The sequence below is a fragment of the Petromyzon marinus genome, chromosome 55, assembly GCF_048934315.1.
Source record: "Petromyzon marinus isolate PM22_M1 ecotype Great Lakes invasive population chromosome 55, UKy_Petmar_22M1.pri1.0, whole genome shotgun sequence".
NCBI classification, from domain to species: Eukaryota; Metazoa; Chordata; class Hyperoartia; order Petromyzontiformes; family Petromyzontidae; genus Petromyzon; species Petromyzon marinus.
Genome location: NC_133721.1, coordinates 13,033,964 through 13,054,370, shown reverse-complemented (window position 1 = coordinate 13,054,370; position 20,407 = coordinate 13,033,964). Strand labels below are relative to the sequence as shown.

The 20,407-nt window shown below is 51.8% G+C and overlaps 1 protein-coding gene across 1 annotated transcript in view; it reads right to left on the bottom strand.

The window, feature by feature from the left end:
- LOC116954565 (fibronectin type III domain-containing protein 3B-like) overlaps window positions 1-20,407 on the bottom strand; it is a 188,037-nt gene that overhangs the window by 52,602 nt on the left and 115,028 nt on the right. The window contains 1 exon segment of the mRNA XM_076052376.1: window positions 19,053-19,784. Coding sequence (XP_075908491.1) covers window positions 19,053-19,784 — 732 coding nt within the window.

The following is a 20,407-nucleotide window of genomic DNA, read 5'->3' as shown; positions in this document are numbered from 1 at the left end:
GGTCACCGGTCTCTCTCCACTTGTGCGTAACGAACCAGAGCGGCAGACAGATGAAGTATATGAACGATATGCATGTACACTGCATGGTATGGGGCAAAGTACCTCCTCCACCCCCCTCCCCAACCCACCCCAGCGCCCACCATGCGTTCAGGGCAAAGGAGCGTGCCGAATAGCCGTGATAGCTGCTCGCGTTCGCTCGACGCCGACCCAAGACTTTAAGCGCCGATCGCGGCCCTTGCTGAACTCCGACTTTTGAATGTCGCGTGAACACAGCGCGCCAACACCCGCAACATGGAGCGATTCAACGCGATCTATATTCGCAAACACGACGGAGGTGTTCATATCACAGCGATGCACCACTCCGCTGCTCCCGATGCAATCCTCTGGCTCGAGCACCTTAATGTGAATTTACAGTTGTTTCTCTACATCGACATCAGCCAGGTGAGGGATGAGGATTGAGGAGCGAGTGACTGAGCGAGTGGAGGGGAGGGGGTGAGGGAGGGAGGGCAGGAGGACGGGAGGGAGCCGGTTGTGACCCTGAAATCAATGCCAGGTTTGACCCTCAATGAACTCCTCTCTGACCTTGACTCTGATACCCGAGCACCGAAGCCTAGTCAAATATTTGGTTCAAGTTCGTGTAAATAATAAAACACAATGGAATATTTTATTGTGCAAATATCCCAAAATTACTGTACCTGTAAATTACTCAATTGGGATTGAACACATAGCAACATTGCGCCCTACTGCCAAACAATGTGGGAGGACCCTCTTGAAAAAGGTTCTTGGGACTTGGCAAGGCTTTCCTGTGTTATCAAATAAAGATAAATCTCATATCGATACTTGGTATTTACCCTACCCCAGATAAATTGATGTAGCTTCTAGGGCTAAGACCTTGCACAGAAACAGTTGGCCTATTCATTGCATCGACAGAGAGACTGTCAGTCACGGGCAGAGGGGGAAGAGGAATATCCTGTGCGTGGTCTTGAGCAGGGACGGGGAGTCAACAGCATGGAAGGCTTGGGGAGGAAGGTTCCAGAGCATGGGGCCAGCAGAGGAAAATGAGCGACCTCTTGCTCCTTCTCAACTCAAACCTACTGCATTCCTTTGTGGGGGTGGGAATAATTTCACAACAATACTAATGATGACGATGATGGCAATTATTTCTTTATTTGGGAGGGTCCTGCAACATTGGTACGTTCAGCCAATCACTGTTTAAATAACGCGCGATTGTACTACGTACGTACGTCGAACTTTTGCACCGTACGTAGCCAACCGTGATTGGCTTTACGCGGGAGGGAACCAGAGCATCCGGTCAAAGTCCACCACACGGCCCGAGGAGGTAATATTCGTGAGGTCCACACAGATGCCCTGACGAACCCGCTTGGTGTACCTTCGCCAAGAGGACACCTTTGTACACCGGAGGGTTTTTGAGAGTGCCGCAGCTCTCCACGCGATGCACCAACGCTTGCCTCTCTAATGGCGCGATGGATCGCAGGCGATCCCTTAACCCTTATCCGAGAAAACGTACCAAAAAAAAAAACCTCTTTATCCGCTACAACTCTGACACGGTGGTGCCGTTTTTGTTGCCGAGCTGGGGCTTGCCGTTTCTGGGCCCTCTGGGCCTGGGCTCAAACGAGCTGTGGGGAAATGAATAAAATATATATGGACACAGTCAAAGCTCTAACGTCGGACACCGTTGTGGGCGAGCCCTTCCCGTCTCACGGAATTACGCCCAGGTGGGACGGCCCAAACGTACAAGAAACAGCAACCAGCAGCGGGGAGGGTGGGGTGAAATTGATTCCTCGAACGTCCGTTTTGAGAAGTAAACTGAGAAAGCAACTAAAGCCACCGGTGTTTGGGGGTTGGGGTTTGTTCTGGGAAACGGAAGCCCTGAGGCGTAAATAAATAAAATGGTGGACGAGATCGAGACATTAGCCACGGCGCTCGGTGGGTCAAACTTCCCCGCCCACCCCCCACCCCCCCAAGCATGGCAGAGACGAGACGGTCTCGCCGCTCCCCGTCAGGTGGAACCCAAAGTAGTTCGTCCACGACGGCACGAGCCCTCGAGCCACCGCCAAACCACCTTCACCACCTTCAACAACGAGCGATGGCCGGTGCCACTATCCACCCCCAAGCAGAAATTATTTCGGGGGTTACCCTTCCCCTCCCATATTAATGAACTCTACACGTTACAGGTCCGCCACGTTTTTCAGAGAACCGGACGCAGGCGACGTCCTTCTCAGGTCGGGGTTCTCCTATTTATCCAAACCGTGCCGGCAGTTGACTGCGATGAGGCTCAACAGCAACACCCATACGGGATCTCGGTACAAATCAATTCCTTCTGCCGCCTGAACACGCGATGCCAATCCCGAGACAGGTGGCAGCAGCCCGAACCTCCAAAGGGAGAGATGTAGACAATCTTGATTTGAAGCTTTCGTGACTGCAGGAATCCATACTCTTCGGTTCCTTGGGTAAAGTCACGTAGGTAGAGAAATAAAACGAAACAAAAACTAACAAATCACGACGTTTCGATCGCAACACAAGTGGTTGTCTTCAGGCGGATAAAATCATTCCAGCAGTGGAACCGCTGAACCAGCGAGAGAGCTGTAACAACACGAGGTTATTTATGTGGCGATGGGCAAGCAAGCGGGCTCTGAGCTGGAAAGGAATTCCATCCCCGCACGCAAGCACGTCAGTTGTGTTAATGGGGGAGATTAGGGAGAGAGAGATTAGGGAGAGATTAGCATGAAAAGAGCTTCCGTCGCCGCATAAGAGTATCGCCCCTGCATATGCGCACAACAGCAGTGATAATGGGAGATTAGCACTATGTTGATGGGGGAGATTAGGTAGGGAGATTAGGGGGATTAGCAAGTTAATGTCATGTCTATGTGTAACACAAGCTGCTGGATTATTTTTTCCGCCTGAGGACGACCGCTTGTGTTGCGATCGAAACGTCGTGATTTATAATTTTTAGTTTTATTTTATTTTTCTACCTACGTGACTTTACCGAAAGAACCAAAGATGTAGACAAGCGGCAGAGGACATGCAAGCGAGATGAGAGATACAGATGGAGACGGAGATGTATTTGAGATGGAAAGAGCTGCAGACAAGCGACAAAGCTGTCGTCAGATGACAGGAGACGCAGCACAGCAACAAGATAGAAATGCGAGAGAGTTATTTCCCTTTTGGACGTTAATGAGCAAGTTACGTTCATTAGGATTTCAATTAAAATGTTATACTTGGTTCAACTCTTTATTATGTTGACTGAATACAAGACCCCCTTTAGCTACTTGTAGGGACCATACGCCTGTGCTTGCTTTGCCTCTGCCAAGTGCCGCCGCCTGCCAGTAAGAGGGCTCTCTTGGAGGTGCACGGGCCACTGTTTACCACCGTCCGAAAAAACACAGCTTCTACCTACACCGCCAAAAATAGATGAGTCAGCCAAACCGCCCGGTAAAGCCAGGCATCCGTGGACGACTCACACCGGCAAAGAGATTCGGCCAAAACCACTTCACCCTCTTCAATAAACTGCAGGATTTGACAAGAAGCTTAGCCAAAATCCGCTGTCATCCGAGGTTTCCTTTAAATCATTCCGGATCACTGGTAATACATATCCAATATATATCTCTGTGCTCAGACCACAAGATCCCCGAGGCTTTATCCATTGAACAGTGTGGAGAACCTGTATAGGGTTTGGGTTATCCAGGGCCTCATCCAGGGCTTTTCCTGGAATTCATTAACCGGCCAAGTTGCTCAGTGGTTGAGAGCGAGCGGCTCGCAAACGCAAGGTTGCGGAGTTCAAGTCCTGGTTGACGGGTTGTCTTTGCCCATCATTGTTCCAGCGTTGATAAAATAGCTATCTCTTTGTAAGGATAGCCTGCAAATGTTTGTCCTATGTATAGACTCACCCCGGCCATAGGAATGTGTAATTTCAACCACTGGCTCGAGTACTTTTAACAGGAGACAATCACCAATGCTTCAATGCTCATTTGAGCAGGAGATTTCAGACTTTTGCTATATTTTTTTACTATTTTCCAAAAAGATTAACAAAAAATAAACACCTTAAAAAAGATCGCGTTACGCGCTAATCGCTTGGAAACATCTAATGTAGATGCGTGTTGCACACAGACTGCGCATTATTAAATCCGTCACCGTGAATGTCGGCCGACAATATCTTTCGTGCAAACTTCTGCCGGCACTTAGCGAGAGTCTCTCCGAGCGGAGCAGATGTTATCCGAGGCAGGCACGGCCGCAAAAGCGCCGATCCTGCGGACCATCTCTTATTTATTTACCCAGCGGCTATTTCAGTTATTTATTACCATCGTCCGGGGTCGTTTGGCATGACCCCCGGCTCAGTTCACGGCTCCAGAAACGAACTCGGGTCAACCCCCCCGCGATTGCCCCCCCCGCCCCCCCTCCCTCGCGACCACAAGACGGCAGCGCTGGATTGGAGGGCACCAGCACCAAGACTCGGGGGGGGGGGGGGAGCAGGTGATGTGGCCGGCTTTAGGTAAGGGTTCAAGAGACAGGTGAAAGAAGATAAACATACACGCATGCATACTGTTGCAGCACCGCTGAGACGCTGGATCGAAAATCCGGGTTTTGGGTGCCCCGTGGATTGAGACTGGGGAGTGGATCGTCTCAGTCCGGTCAGCAATGACTTCGAAAGAGATTTGTACAGAGACTCGCATTATTCCATAAAGACCCATCGACTTATAAAGACCTTTATATCCACAGAGACTAGCAGACTCAGAGAGACCAACATACTTACAAGGAGAAGAATATTCTCACATCGCGACCCAGACTCACATGGAAAAACCACAGACTCACGCAGAGACCAAAAGACCTCCGACGAGAGCAAGACTGACACAGAGACCCGGAGGCTCACATAGACCGAGTTGTGATTAAACTGGGTCTGCACAAAAAAAGACATCACGTTAACCTTGGTGGAACTCCACTTTTGTGAATTAAAAAAACACACCGGTATGGACTGCTGCGCGACAAATATTTTTCTGTGAGAGGGCAGGTGGGAAAATTGCAGTGCTCCCGAGCGTACGGATAAATACACCACTTCAAGCGAACTCAGAAATAGTTCTGTGAAATCCGCTTTCTGCGGGCCGTTCTCTCTAACGGGGTAATGTACAGCACTCTGAGTGTTCCAGACATCAAGGTGCCGACAGCACAACGGAGTTAAAATTTGACAAAGACGAAAAACTAAATCGACTCCCCAGCAGGCGCGGGCTAAAGCGGCGCACCATGGGCCACGCAAGGCCACACTGCCAAACAATGGAGGGCGAAGGAGCAAAAAAAGCGGGCCGAGGTCAGAAGGTCCTTGCCAGGCACAAACATTCCAAAAATGTGACATCTGGAAGACAAAATGGCAGGGGAGGGGAGGGAGGGAGTCTGGGGAGAGGCATTTGGGGTCTGCTGGTAAAATCGGGTGGACAGGGCAAGGCTGGAGGAGGAGGTGGAGAGGGAGGAGGAGGCAAGAGGTTACGTCAGGATCCATGGTTCTGTGCCCAGCGTACAACTCTTGCCATCTCCACCGCCTGTAAATGCGTCCTTTCATTGCTCACATTCACAGATCCACAGCGAGGTGGCGAGAAAACGCTCAGCCACGCGTGCATGCGTGCGTGCGTGCGAGTATGCACGCACGCACGCACGCGGTGGCAGCAGAATTTCGTGGGCAAAGAGATGCTCTCAAACGACGCGGTGGCGGTGCTAACGTGGCATTTTTGCAGACGACATTCGGAGCGTTGCGGAAATCGTGTCAATAATTGTTTACCTTGCGTACATTTGCAAGCGCGATGCATTAGACCGTAAACATTTTTTGGGATCCGTTCTAAGTTTTCAGATCAAGCAGTAAAAATCTGTGTAATCGGGGCAACGTACGAAACGTTGGACTGCCCGAACGGTTTTGTTCGTTTCGGAATGATCCGAAAACGTGACGTCACATGACGTGATGTCACTTCCACGACGTCACGGCCCGTGGCCTCCCCCCTCCACCTCCAAAGAGCGGTGGCCATGTTTGGCATTGCATGGCACTCATCCGGTTGACATTGAGACGCAGTCAATTTATTGTGTAAAGTAAATGAACCGAAAATTCGAAGGAAATACCCAAAACTGAACCGAAATCTGAAATGTTTTAATCCGAAATTAATCCCTATTATATATCAAGTATAACATAACTCGTTTTTATTAATATCAAGTGACAACTGCTACCCCATGGCACTCATTAGGATCGACAGTGAAACCTTATCATCATTTGATACCTCTGCTTCATTCTAAACAAATCAGACCGCATATACAGTGAGGGAATAAAGTATTTGATCCCCTGCTGATTTTGTACGTTTGCCCACTGACATAGAAATTATCAGTCTATAATTTTAATGGTAGGTTTATTTTAACAGTGAGAGACAGAATAACAACAAAAAATCCAGAAAAACGCATGTCAAAAATGTTATAAATTGATTTGCATTTTAAGGAGGGAAATAAGTATTTGACCCCCTCTCAATCAGAAAGATTTCTGGCTCCCAGGTGTCTTTTATACAGGTAACGAGCTGAGATTAGGAGCACACTCTTAAAGGGAGTGCTCCTAATCCCAGCTTGTTACCTGTATAAAAGACACCTGTCCACAGGAGCAATCAATCAATCAGATTCCAAACTCTCCACCATGGCCAAGACCAAAGAGCTCTCCAAGGATGTCAGGGACAAGATTGTAGCCCTACACAAGGCTGGAATGGGCTACAAGACCATTGCCAAGCAGCTTGGTGAGAAGGTGATAACAGTAGGTGCGATTATTCGCAAATGGAAGAAACACAAAAGAACTGTCAATCTCCCTCGGTTTGGGGCTCCATGCAAGATCTCACCTCGTGGAGTTGCAATGATCATGAGAACGGTGAGGAATCAGCCCAGAACTACACGGGAGGATCTTGTCAATGATCTCATTGCAGCTGGGACCATAGTCACCAAGAAAACAATTGGTAACACACTACGCCGTGAAGGACTGAAATCCTGCAGAGCCCGCAAGGTCCCCCTGCTCAAGAAAGCACATAGACATGCCCGTCTGAAGTTTGCCAATGAACATCTGAATGATTCACAGGACAACTGGGTGAAAGTGTTGTAGTCAGATGAGACCAAAATGGAGCTCTTTGGCATCAACTTAACTCGCCGTGTTTGGAGGAAGAGGAGGAATGCTGCCTATGACCCCAAGAACACCATCCCCACCGTCAAACATGGAGGTGGAAACATTATGCTTTGGGGGTGTTTTTCTGCTAAGGGGACAGGACAACTTCACCGCATCAAAGGGACGATGGACGGGGCCATGTACCGTCAAATATTGGGTGAGAACCTCCTTCCTTCCCTCAGCCAGGGCATTGAAAATGGGTCGTGGATGGGTATTCCAGCATGGCAATGACCCAAAACACACGGCCAAGGCAACAAAGGAGTGGCTCAAGAAGAAGCACATTAAGGTCCTGGAGTGGCCTAGCCAGTCTCCAGACCGTAATCCCATAGAAAATCTGTGGAGGGAGCTGAAGGTTCGAGTTGCCAAACGTCAGCCTCGAAACCTTAATGACTTGGAGAAGATCTACAAAGAGGAGTGGGACAAAATCCCTCCTGAGATGTGTGCAAACCTGGTGGCCAACGACAGGAAACGTCTGACCTCTGTGATTGCCAACAAGGGTGTTGCCACCAAGTACTAAGTTATGTTTTGCAGAGGGGTCAAATACTTATTTCCCTCATTAAAATGCAAATCAATTTATAACATCTTTGACATGCGTTTTTCTGGATTTTTTTGTTGTTCTTCTGTCTCTCACTGTTCAAATAAACCTACCATTAAAATTATAGACTGATCATTTCTTTGTCAGTGGGCAAACGTACAAAATCAGCAGGGGATCAAATACTTTTTTACCTCACTGTATACGGGGTGGCCCAAAATTCAGGACACAGAATTATTATTTACTTTTACAAATGACACATGGTTATTAATTTATTTAAACTAACGTTTAAACTGTCTTCTATTAACATTAATGCATGAATTCTCTGACTTTAATTTGACTTCTTTTTTTTAAAGATTATAGTTGAAATCTTTAAATATTCGTCGATGACGGTTTGTCTAAATTCCATTAGGGTTCTTGGGCGAGTTTTGTAAACGACGGATTTGCGGGCACCCCAGAAGAATAAAAACGTGTTAATCATGATAACAGATAAAATATTAACTTTCTGAATTAACATTTACAACGTTTAAATGCCAGCATTAAAATAAACGAAATAACCCTTTGTGCCCTGACTTTTGGGCCACCCATGTTTTTATATATATAAATATACACTCAAAATTCCCCACTTTTTAACAGCATCAATCATTTTTTTTCCTGTTGTACAAAAAGAACGTTCCCCGGGCTGCTGCAGAAGGCAAGTCGCTGCAAGCTGACATAAAAAAACACAACAACAAAGGTTTAACGTAAGGTTAAAATCTCACGATTCTTTAAAAGCACGGGGGGGGGGGGGTGGGGTGGGTGGACCGACAATTAGCCAGAGCGTGGTGCATTGAACGTTGGACAAAAGAGCGTGGAGGGGAACAAGAGCGGGCAACTTCAGCAATGCCCCCCACCCCCCCCCCCCCCTCTTTGGAGCCAGGGTCCTCGTGGGAGCCATCGCAGACGATGTTCCCTCCCGTGGTGCGGGGGGGTCACCTCGCCGTGCCGACCTGCCAACCCGACGAGAGAGAGCGAGCGACTGTGCCCCCCGACCCCGGTTGCAAAGCGCAAAGCGCGGCGGGGAGCTAAAGGTGAAAAACCCGGGGCGGGGGGGGGGGGGCAGTCAAAGTGGTCAGCGTCAAGGTCCGAGCAGCGCGGGGGAGAGCAATAACTCCCGAGGCCGCGGGTCGTTCAACACCGTGAACACCCTTGGAGCCGGCAAGTCCTCAAAGGAGATGCACGTTCCTAGGGAAATTAGGGTACTGTAAAACAAGCGCTCGTCTTCCCCTGGCCGTTTTCGATGAACAATTTTTACTTTTTTTGTTTGGCCGACCGGCCGTCCGGGCCGGACGAGGGCCAAGTTGTCGCGCGCTCGTGGCTGGGGCTGCCCGGCTCTCCCCCCCCCCCTTGCTCGCCCGCCGCTCAATCCCACCAGGTCGCCGCTTTCCCTTTCTCCAGCGCTACCCTCGCACAGTCGGCGGTGCGGTTGCGCAAGCGTGCCGTTCACTGCGGCCGGGCCCGGCAAAGCTGTAGAAAATAAATAAGTAGGCCAGAGCCGCATTTTTGCAATGCCTTTTAATTCTGCCCCCCCCATCCCACCACCACTAACTCCCTCCACCACCCATAGTCACCCACCCACCCAACCCCACACCCACCCCAACCCTGGTTGGCTACCCGCACTCCTCTGCCCCTCTTCCAGCTGTCACCGAGCTAGCCAATCGCTCGCCGCGTGTTGCCGAGGCTGAGCGTTTGACTTCGTTTGTATAACCCTCCTGGCTCTTATTCGTCAGAGGCAACGTTGCGCACAATTGTCTTGGGCCGCGTTACTATTTTCCATCCAGCGGCGTTTGTGTTGCGCCTGCTGTAATGCTCTTTTTGTTTGTCCAGGAAAGCCTCGCCGAGACTAAACACTCCTTTCCAGGAGGGTCCTGCTGCGCCAGGCTGTGTTTGCGAGTTTCCGTGGAGGAGACTTTACTTTTACGTGGCGAAAAATCAGAGAACCCCGGGGAAAAACTTGTGCGCACAAGGGGATAATATATGAAAGAAAGCTTGCAACTAAGTAGCTGTATCTGCCGCCTTTTGGCCACTTCACTGCCCAGCGGGTTTTGGAGATTGATAAATCTGCATGTGATTCTGTGATCCAACCAACCCCTTGCATCCAAAGTGCTTGGTGCACATGCAAATGAAAATTCACACACAAGACAAGAGTCATGGTTTGACACCAGTTACATGTAGGGGGCGGATAAAATAACTTGCCAAAACTTTCCCAATTGTGCGCTAACTTGTCCACCTTTCAAGGATCACACAACACACCTGTCCTCCTGTCCCTTCATTGGCTTTCTGTTCGTACCCATATTGATTTAAAACATCTCTTGCTGGTATTAAAGACCTTAAATTGACTTGCTCTTCCCTACATTCGTGACCTCCTTCGGCCACAAATGTTCCATCAAGATCATTAAGATCATCAGATTGTACATAGCTCGCTGTCACCAGGGTCTCGAGGCTACACACTTGGGGGGGGGGGTGGGTGATGGAGCCTTTGCAACTGCGGCACCTGAACTCTGGAACTCCTTGCCCTTCGAGGTCACGACTTCCGAGACACTTCAAAAAAAATCGTTGGCCCTTTCGGTAAAGTTACGTAGATAGAAAAATAATAATAAAGTGAAATATGTAAATAAATAAACCACGACGTCATCGACCGCTTATGTTGCGATCGAAACGTCGTGGTTTTTGTTTTTTTATTTTTATTCACTTTATTTTTTATTATGATTTTTCTATCTACGTGACTTTACCGAAAGAACCAAATGATATGAATTCCTGCAGTCACGAAAATTAAGCCACTTTACAAATCTTCAAATCTCTACTAAAACGTATCCATTTCAAATGGCTTATTTTCCATCCTCTTTCTCACTTTTTCTTTCCCTTGGTTGATGTTAAACTACTTCCACCTTTTCATGCATACCAGCCCTGAGATTGATTGTTCAAGGCCGATTTATAAATGTAAATTATTTGTGTTCATCCAAACAACGCCTGCCACTCTCCGAGCTCCGAGAGGTTCCGAGTCAGAACTCCACCGGTGTCTGGTGACCCGACGCCCCCCCCTCCCCACATCCCCCCCCCTCGCATCGCCAGCTCTACCCCCCATTACTCCTGATGTTGACCATGAAACCAACCCCAGCCCCCGCCCGCCCTGAACCCGTGAACCCCAGAGAGACCAGGGCCCTGATCGTTTGCACATTTTCTTCGGGTTTGCGCCGTGCGGAGGGAGAGACGCGCGCCGGCCGGCTCGCGGGCCTGGGACCGGCAACCTCGGCCACTCTTGAGAAACCGCGTCATGTGGATACGTCACGTGGGAGGGGGAGGGGGGGGGTCAGGGAGGCATCGCACTGCCGAGTCGTCGCGAGGCCAACGTGGAGCGAATTCGGCGCTCGACGGGAGAAGAGAGCGCAACGACGCCGACTGTCGCTCACAGACACCGCTCGTTAAAGCGTCCGCCTGGCCCGGGCAAAACAAAGCCGTCTCATGTCCACGCAGGAGATTCCTCAACGTTCAATTGATGAAAGTCCTCTCATGCGTGTGCGCGACCGCGGCTATGGAGCTCCAAGTCGTGAACCGTACGACATCCTGCCGTCTGAAATATATATATACGTTGCAGATTGTGGGGTAGGTGGGCGAGTGACTGAGTGGGTGTATCTAAATATTACCAAATCTAACCAAGCCACAGCATTTACTATCCGAGTACCTGGCTTGGCTCTCCAACACACAACCGGTGTGCTGTACTAGTGACGAATTGGCCACGTTCTGTTTACGTGACAACCCTGACCAATTGGCTGTGTCAGGTGGTGGCGGGTTTAACGACACAACATTTATATATTTACGCGACCTAACCCAACACAAACCTCTATTACGCTCGTGAAAGCCTGCTACGTGTTAAACTGAAGCTTTAACAGTTACCCTTCGTAGGTAGGCCACACAAACGAAGACAGGCGTGACTTAAACCGATTCTGAGGTTTACAATATACCATTACCGTGAGGATCGCAGGACAAACTTGAAGCACAATACCAACAAGACGGCAAAAATGAGACGAGAGAATCGAATTGCCAAGGTTCGTGCAATCGCCAGGGAAAGGGCGAGAGAGGTTAATAATTCCACAGCTCACGTATTGCTAAACAAGGGAGACGTTTTACAAATACACCCAGTTAATAACAACGATGGTAATTATAATAAGGTAATTGGAGCCCTTCATAAATCCACCGCTGCATGAAGGCATCCACCACCCCCCCCCCCCCCCAAGGCCGCATTGGGTGTGGGAATCCTTTGACCATACTCCACCACGTTGGCGAGCACGTGTTTGGTTTGGGGAAGGGGCGTGGGAGCCAGATGGCTGCGACGTCGCTTGACACCGACGCCAGCCGTGGCCAGGGATTGAACATGAACGCGAAACCACCACAGACCCCCGGCTTTCATCCCTACCTGCCATTAAAACGGGCTCTCAAAATGGCGCCATTGAATCCGATCTGCTTACGCGCGCTTACATTTGAGGTCGAATAGCTCGGAAAAATGTTCCAGGACTCGGTGGAGGGGATGGCACGGTCCAAGAACTGCAAATGCCCAAGTAATATGAAATCCCAGGGTGGATTATATAAGCGCGTCCCTCTGTGTACCCGCAGTCCAAATCAAACCGTGACATACTGCGACTCTGAGGGCTCCGGGGGGTCAGCCTTTGGAAAGGACTCTCAGCCAACAGTGTGGCGGCTGTGTGTGTGTGCAGATTTCAAATTGCACCAAGCCCGGCACGAGTACTGTGGTGACGTCACAGCCATGCGGTGGCGAACGGCGGTTGTTGTTGCTGTTGCTGTTGTTCTTGTTGTCCGCATGATGAAAATGTGTCGTCCAATTCGTGTCGTCAAGATTCACGTCGCGCCCAGAGCCCCATCACATGGAATACGTGCACACACGTTGCCTCGTTGGCATAATTCAACGTTGCTCGGTGGAAGTGAAGGGGTTTTTATTTAAAATACGTTCCGCTTCTTCTCCCAATCACATTCCTCGCCACTCTCGGCGTCGTCGTATAATGGGACAAACAGACACAGGGCGATACAGCTAGCGGTGCATCACCCCGTGTCTGACAACGGCGCTGGAAGATGTGGGGACGCAGCTACTTCTGAAGAGCTCATTAAATAGGCCACGTGTAATCCACGCATTTTCTATACACTGCAAATAGCATTCGTCACGTGTCAGTCAGTGACATTTTTAACTTTCAGCGCTGCTATTTAAGTACTTTAAGCAGGCAACTAAATATGACACACGTTGACTTTTGTGCGGTCATTCACTGGTGACTGGACTAAGACCATCAACTATCCGCACTTGAGAACCCGCACTCCAAATCAATCCGCAAGTCTATGGCTCTCTACGAGTCTGTTGTGTCTCTATGAAAGTCTTGTGTAAATATAAGTGTATGAAAAATAAGAAGAGGTTTCACCCTCTCTGGCAGATAAAACAGAGGAGGCGTGAAGATGTTCAACCACCAAATATAATTTTTTTTGCAAGGCATCAAGTGACTGCATTGACCACACGCAGTACCTGTGGAAAAACATGCCACCAAACAGGCTCCGATTATAGAAGCCTACTCCCAGAGAGAGCAGCCTTCGTAAAGGCCTTATCCCACCCGCCAGTGTCAGACCAAAGAACAACGCCAAAAGGCGAAGAGACTAAAAGTTCTCCCCGCTCGCAGTCCATTCAACCAATGGCTTTCAACAAATCAACTCGTTCCACAGTTTAATCGTTGGCGGCTGAGAACTGGATTCGAACTCTCAACTCTAACTCGGCCGTGCCATCTCGGCACTCTGACCCCCCCCCCTCCCACACCTTTAGCACAAATAGTAATTTTTGGGTTTGGGGCACAGGACTAAGGTCTGCCGAAATCGCCAATGGGAGAAAAGAAAACGAGAAAAAACGTGTTTTTTTTAATCGCTTCCACAGCCACGTTTACAAAAGAGCAAAAACGTTTTAAAAAGCTGGGCCACAGCACATGCGCACATGCATGAACGGACCCCACATGCTCGCGCACGCATGTGAGCCCGTGACCCTGCTGTTCTCTCAGTCGACCGCTCATCCAGATTTCCCGGAAAGGCAGGGAGATAACGCAGCCAGCAGCTGGGACCAAGTCAACGAAGAGACGAGGCCCCCAATTTTCATAATAAAGATAAAGGTTCCCCTCCCCAACAGACTATTGGAAAAAGTGCTGTTAGCGAGCACCTATTAAGGCAAAATCGGAGCTCGAGGGGGACTCATGTGGCCACTGCCACGTCTGGCCCCCTTTTTATCCCCGGTGGTGATGTTTACACACTGCACCAGGTGCTCGTTTAAGGCTGAGTGGAGCTAGGGAAAGCCCAAGACCGGTTCAAACATTCATCGCCGATGTTGTCCGTCAGCGGGAATCAAACTCAGGCCGATGTGCGCCAACCCACCGCACTGCCGCTCCACCCCAAGATAGAGAGAGACACACACACGCACCAAACGCACACCAAAACACGTACACAAACATACCAACACAGAGATAATGCCACCGTTGACTTTCGAAATACTTTGCCGTGTAATCACAGATGTCTTGTAACGCGACCCCCCCACCCCCCCCCACCACCACCACATAGATATAACAGGAATAGAAATTGTTCAAACTGTCGCGACCTTTCCGGGTAGAGCGTTATCAGAGCCAGTGTGTGCACGCCGCTCTTTGATGCCCCACAACAAATATTCCATCAGGGCAAACGAACCCGGGACGAGGAGCGGCGGGCATCGGATCAAAGCGAAATGTGTTAAACTGACGGCGGCGTTTCCACCATTCTTGCCGACTGCTCGCTCATCAAATCGGGAACCGAACCCAGGCCGCGGCTTGCTGCGAGGCACGGCCGGTGTTTTACCGCTTCGCCCGGCCCCACCGCCACTAAACAACGGGAACACGCAACTCTCTCCCCACGCCCAGACCATTTCCTGAGCAGCGGCACTTCCAACATCCAGAGTCTGCAGCAGAGAGAGGGCTGCAAGCATTCAGCTGACGGCTACGGACGGAAAGGACCCGGCCCCCCCTTATGAAACACGTCTGAGGGCCTTTCAAAAGGTGACGCACTGCCCAGCGGTGGAAGGATATTGGGCAAGACAGTCCGGGAATTGCGCCGGGTTTAAATTTCAGCGTGCAGCTCGACAGGGGGACCATTGCTCTCCCCCTCCCTCAGGCTCTCTCCCTCCACCTCCCGGCCGCCCCAATTTTATAAGGAAACCTACCGTCGACCGAATCGGGAGCGACCACCCTTCCACCGCAGATAGCCGGGGCCCCCTCTGTCCCGAGTTGAACCGCGCTCCGCCTCACCCCGCAAATATGCCGGCCCCCATTAACGTACGATGGGGCCCACAATTACCGAGCCGTCCGAGATTTTGACGAATTTTTTTTTTGGGGGGGGCGGGGGGGGGTTTGTTCAGATAATGGCGAGCGATGTTAATCCAACTCAACACAATAACCCGCTCAGGGGGTAAAAATCCGCACGCAAGCCCGCGTCCACCGCGCAAGACAAGAACGCGTTGAGAGTGCAACGGCGCGGGCTGGAAATGTGCCGGCAGCGTGCGTCTCAGCCTAAAGAGACACGGCGTGCTGCTGGCCGCTCGTGATGCGCCAGTGCAGGAAGCCTGGTGACACTTACACAGAGACAAAGATCCCCCCGTATAGCCTGTAACGGACTGTCCGGGACAAGTGCTGTTGAGCGAGCACACGAGCGAGGGGGTGGGTGGCCAACACCACGCCCGGCCGCCTTTGTCTCCCCAGTGGCGATGTTTACACACCGCACCAGGTACTCTTTTGAGGCTGAGTCGACCTAGGGGAGGTCGGTCTAGAACCGGGCACTGGTTGTTGGCCGTGAGCGGGAATCGATTTACACACGCGCACGCACACAGACACGCGTGCGTGCACAGCTCCCACATTCCGATCCATTGTACGATGTTGAAATGGGGCTCACAGACAGGGCCGAGATTGTAAACAATAGAGCGGGTAAGCAGTGGGGGGGGGGGGGGTGGGGGAGGTTGAGTAGAATTATCGGGTCGAAGGTGGAAGTTAAATTGCAATCCTGACCTCGTTTGCATAAATTACACGGAGTAAACTTTCAACCCACTCACCGAGTTGCAGGGGGTCTAGGAGCGGTCCTCCAGACACGGGAGATTAGAAACGGGACCAATGACAATACAAATGGAATACAGGCCGAGGAGCGTGCAGGGAAACATGGGGATGGAGAACAAATACAGATCGATGACATCGCATTGAGTGCCGGGAGGGATACGTGAGCTTGGACAAGACACGCTGCTAGAAATGGATGAGACTGGCGAGAGAATGCCACCCAAAGGAGGAGGAAAACACGCCGGAGAGGACGAGCAGCAGTGGACACATTGTGGCTGCTGATGATGACCAACAACTGTTTTTGATCACGGGGGTCGAATGACCATACTTCACGGCGCCGGTTGGTTGCGGGTCAGTAAAGAAAACCACTGGCACCAGTGCCGTTCGTGAGCAACCGCTGAAGCCGGCACGGCGGACACGGGGGGGGGGGGGGGGGGGGGGGCGCGGTGGGTAGCCAGCACCACACGTTCGGTCAAATGTCTCAACCGGCGCCGATATCTTTACACTCGGCAACCGGGTACTTACCGAAGGCCGACGTGACCCTGGGCAGGAGGGCCCGAGTGGCGCTTCGGGCATTGCCTCTCGCTGCCCACGATAGCCGTGGCCGGGTTGGGGGGGAATCGAACCCAACTCGCCGGCCGGGCTCCACTTGGGTCGGCATGCGTAATGGGGCGCCCGTCGCTCCGCACATTGAGATAATTACCGCAGGCGTACACGGGGCGAGAGAGAGAGAGAGAGACAGCCTCTCTGCTTTAGTCGTGAACCTCCGGGGGCAGGAGAGGGGGCGCGCGCACAGGAAGCCGTGCAGAACCAATCATTAATCTCGGCGTGCCCGTGCATAGAAACGTACGGCCGGGAAACCCACACACGCACGCACACACACACGTCAACACACAGAGCCAGGGGAACCCTCGGCCAAATAACAGGGGCTTCTACTTCTTTGCGCGTGCGTGTGTTCGGGTCCAAGCGAGATTTCGCACCTCCGACTAGCAGGGTTGGCTACGTACGGTGCGAAAGAAGTTGAAAATACATGCATGCACATGCACGCTAAAAGCACTTTGCCCTGACAGTTTGTGTAAGCTATAGAAGTGGGACCTTTGTCCGTCTTTGTACATGCCAGCGTGTGCGTATAGGCGTGTGCGTGTGATCTTTTAATATTGTGCATTTGCGTAATATTACAGGTGTGTGTGTGTGTGTGTGCGCGTGATGGTTGCGCGTTAATGGTAGGTGCGTGCTATTTGCGTAAAGGGTTCTCTCCACAACCCCCTAGATTCCATCACTTGTCGCGCTTCGATTAGAAGGCTTCGCGAATCAATGCCACTCAACGCCGCGGGGTGAAGGAGACCGCCGCCAGCAACACGAACCCGACACTGCGCCGACAACTCGTGTATGCGTACGGCCACGACGACTGAGCGCCCAACGAGCGCATCTGTCGGGGTGCAGGAGAGGAGAAGAACTGCGGCATAGCGGGGACCGTGAGAGATGGTGGACGGCTTGGTCGGCTGCTGATGGGGCAAGTGCTGTGAGGCACGCGTGACCGGCTGCAGGCCGTCGACTCAGCGGTTTGGAACCTTGTCGGGTGGGAAGGAGTTACACCCCAACCCCGATCAATTTGCCCCTCTCTCTGTAGCCCCGTGCTCCTGTGGCCCATGGGCCCTGGTGGAGTTGCACCGCCTGGCACAATCGATCACCACGCCGCTCGAGTGGATCGATCGATGGTTCGCGATGACGACAACGACGACGGTGATAATGATCCGGCCGCGTGGCTCGGCGGTAGAGCAAGCCGCTCTCAACCGGGAGTTTGAGACCCATAGTCTGTCTGGCGTCCATTAAACGAATACCACTTTTGATTTAAAGCTTTCGTGACTGCAGGGATTAATATTCTTGGTTCTTTCGGTAAAGTCACGTAGAAGGGAAACAATAAAATAATAAACAATATAAAACAATACAATTCTCACGACGTTTCGACTGCAATACAAGCAATCATCATCAGGTGTGAAAACCACAGCAAGAAAATTTGAAAAAAGTGGCCGGTTTTTTTAACGTTAGCACCACGGAGAGCGTTTTGGCAGTTATTCAGATGGACAAGTCCATCTATGTTTTATTGTTTCCCTTCTACGTGACTTTACCGAAAGAACCAAGAATATGAATACCACTTTGTTAAGAAGTCAACAGCGATTTGCTGCCTCACCCGCCCCCACCACCTCACCAGGAAATCACTCGAACTCTGACTTCAGATGATGATGACGATGATGATTTAGACAGAAGGCAAGAGGGGAGGATGTGGAGGAGGAGGAGGAGGAGGGAGTGTGGAGGGGCAAATAAAATGTGGCGAATAAATCAGAATGTTTGCAAGCGAGAGAGCGGTTTCCAAACTCACGCAAGCGTGAGAGCCCGACGACGAGGCCCGACTTGGCACCCCCCCCCCTCCAAGCGTGTGTGGGGGGGGGCCCAGAATTTGGCAGGCCTCGCTCTCGCGAGCTCGCACAATGCGACGCTATGTGTACATGCGCGCACCCGCCCGCCCGCTCGCTCGCCCCACGTGGCTAGACAGGAGGTATGTCGTTTTGCAACTTTTTTTTGTCGATTATTTTACCCTGGCCCCCGCAAGCGCTTCCAATCAGCGAGTTGTTTTTTGCACGTGAGCATTTTTGTTTGGGTACGCACACGTGTGCGCGTCTTTGTTTTGGCGTGGGGAGCGGTAGTGTCGTGGTTTGTGCATTAAAACCAGCGACCCGGGTTGGATTCCCGATCGTGGATAAGACCGGTGACGATTACCTGAACTGATCCTGTGTCTCGCCCATAAGACCGGCTAGGCCTCAAATGAGTGCCTGGTGCGACGTGTAAACATCGCCATACCGCATGTGTGTTAACAACAACAACAATAAATACCGTGTGCTTCACGGTGGACATTAAAGATCCCTTGAGTTAATTCCAAAAGAACGAGGCCAAGCGTGCCGGCGCCACGGTCCACATTTGCCGCATTCCCAAAAATATTCGCTAATTACTTCACGAGGTAAAACCACATAGCAAACATTGCCCCCTATTTGGCAGACCGCCTCCACCTGTGCAGAACGGTGCCGTCGTTGATAGGCTTGCGCTGTAAGAATGGCGCTCGTGCCAAAATATATTCACCAGCAAACAGTTCCCATCGTCATCATCGTCATCGTCGTCGTCATCGCGATCATACCGCAGTGTGCGTCCTGGCCGTCCGTGTGCCGGGGGCTGCCGCGCGACCGCCTGTCCGTCCTGCGCCCTCCCGCGATGCCTCCGTTGCAGGGCAGCACGCGCTGCGAGCACCCGTTCATCACCGCGCCGTGCGCCGGCGACGCCGACAGCGGCTGCTGCGCCGCCTTGTGCTGCTGGTGCTGCTGCTGCTGCTGGTGGTGGTGGGGCGGCGGCGGGGGCGGCATGCCGTGATGCGTCAGCGGGTGGTGGCTCTGCTGCAGCTGGTGGAGCAGCGGCGGCGGCGGCTGCTGGTGGTGGTGATGGTGGTGGTGGTGGTGCGGCTGGTGCTGGTGCGGCTGGTGCGACGGCGGCTGGCCGTGGTGGTGCCCGTGGTGGCCGCCCTGGCGCGGCGAGCCCGGCGGCCCGGCGTGCACGGGCTTGTGCGGCGGAGACGACGACGAGGAGGAGGACAGCGACGACGACGGCGACGAGGACAGGGCCAGCGAGGACAAAGAGGAGGACGATGACCCCGGCGGCGACCCCGACGGCGTGCAGGAGCTGGAGGAGCTGCTGCCCGATGGCTTACCGCCGTTCTGCGGAGAGTTTGGCGGGCTGCTCCCCGTCGCTTTGCCCTCCTTGCTCATCCTCTCTCCCCCGCCGAGCCGCTCCGGTTTGCCCAGCTTCTTGCCGTGCGGCTTGCCGCTGATGAGACGGTCCTGGTAGTAGCTGGGCCTCAGCGGGGGCGGTATCGCTTCTGGTGCGAAGAGTAGAAGCGGTTTAATTGGATTGCGAATAAAGGAGGTGGTTTTATGGGCGTTAGGCTGAGCAAGGTATAGCGGCGCTGTAGGAACAATAATCATTGAAATAGTTTACGCTGGTCATTCGTCAATCCACTGCTGGATAAAAGCTTCCTCACGCCATTACCATGGTCACTGCTACCATCACCCCCCTCCCCCCCATCGTCAACATCACATTTGTACAACAACCAACCTCACTGCCACCAACAGGGCCTCACCACAACCATCGCCAATTATCATCATCCCATCTTTACAATCACAATCATCGTTACCATCGCCAACATTACCACCGGTCGCTTGGATTTTTTTTTTAGCTTCGGCCGTGTGCTCGGAAACAATACCAACAAATAACAACAGCAGCAATCTCCACCACCTCCACCATTCCCTCGCCTGGTACGCAGGCAGTGCGCTCTGACAATGCCTGATGTTGTAATATTTGCAGTCTGCGTTGTCTTTATCTCAGTGGTGCTTGCGTGGATTGTTCTCTGGGTTCCTCAAGTTTTGTCCCCCCCCCCACCCACCTCCACATTTTATAAACACGCATCTCAGATTTATTTGAGCTGCCACTATAAATTCCCAC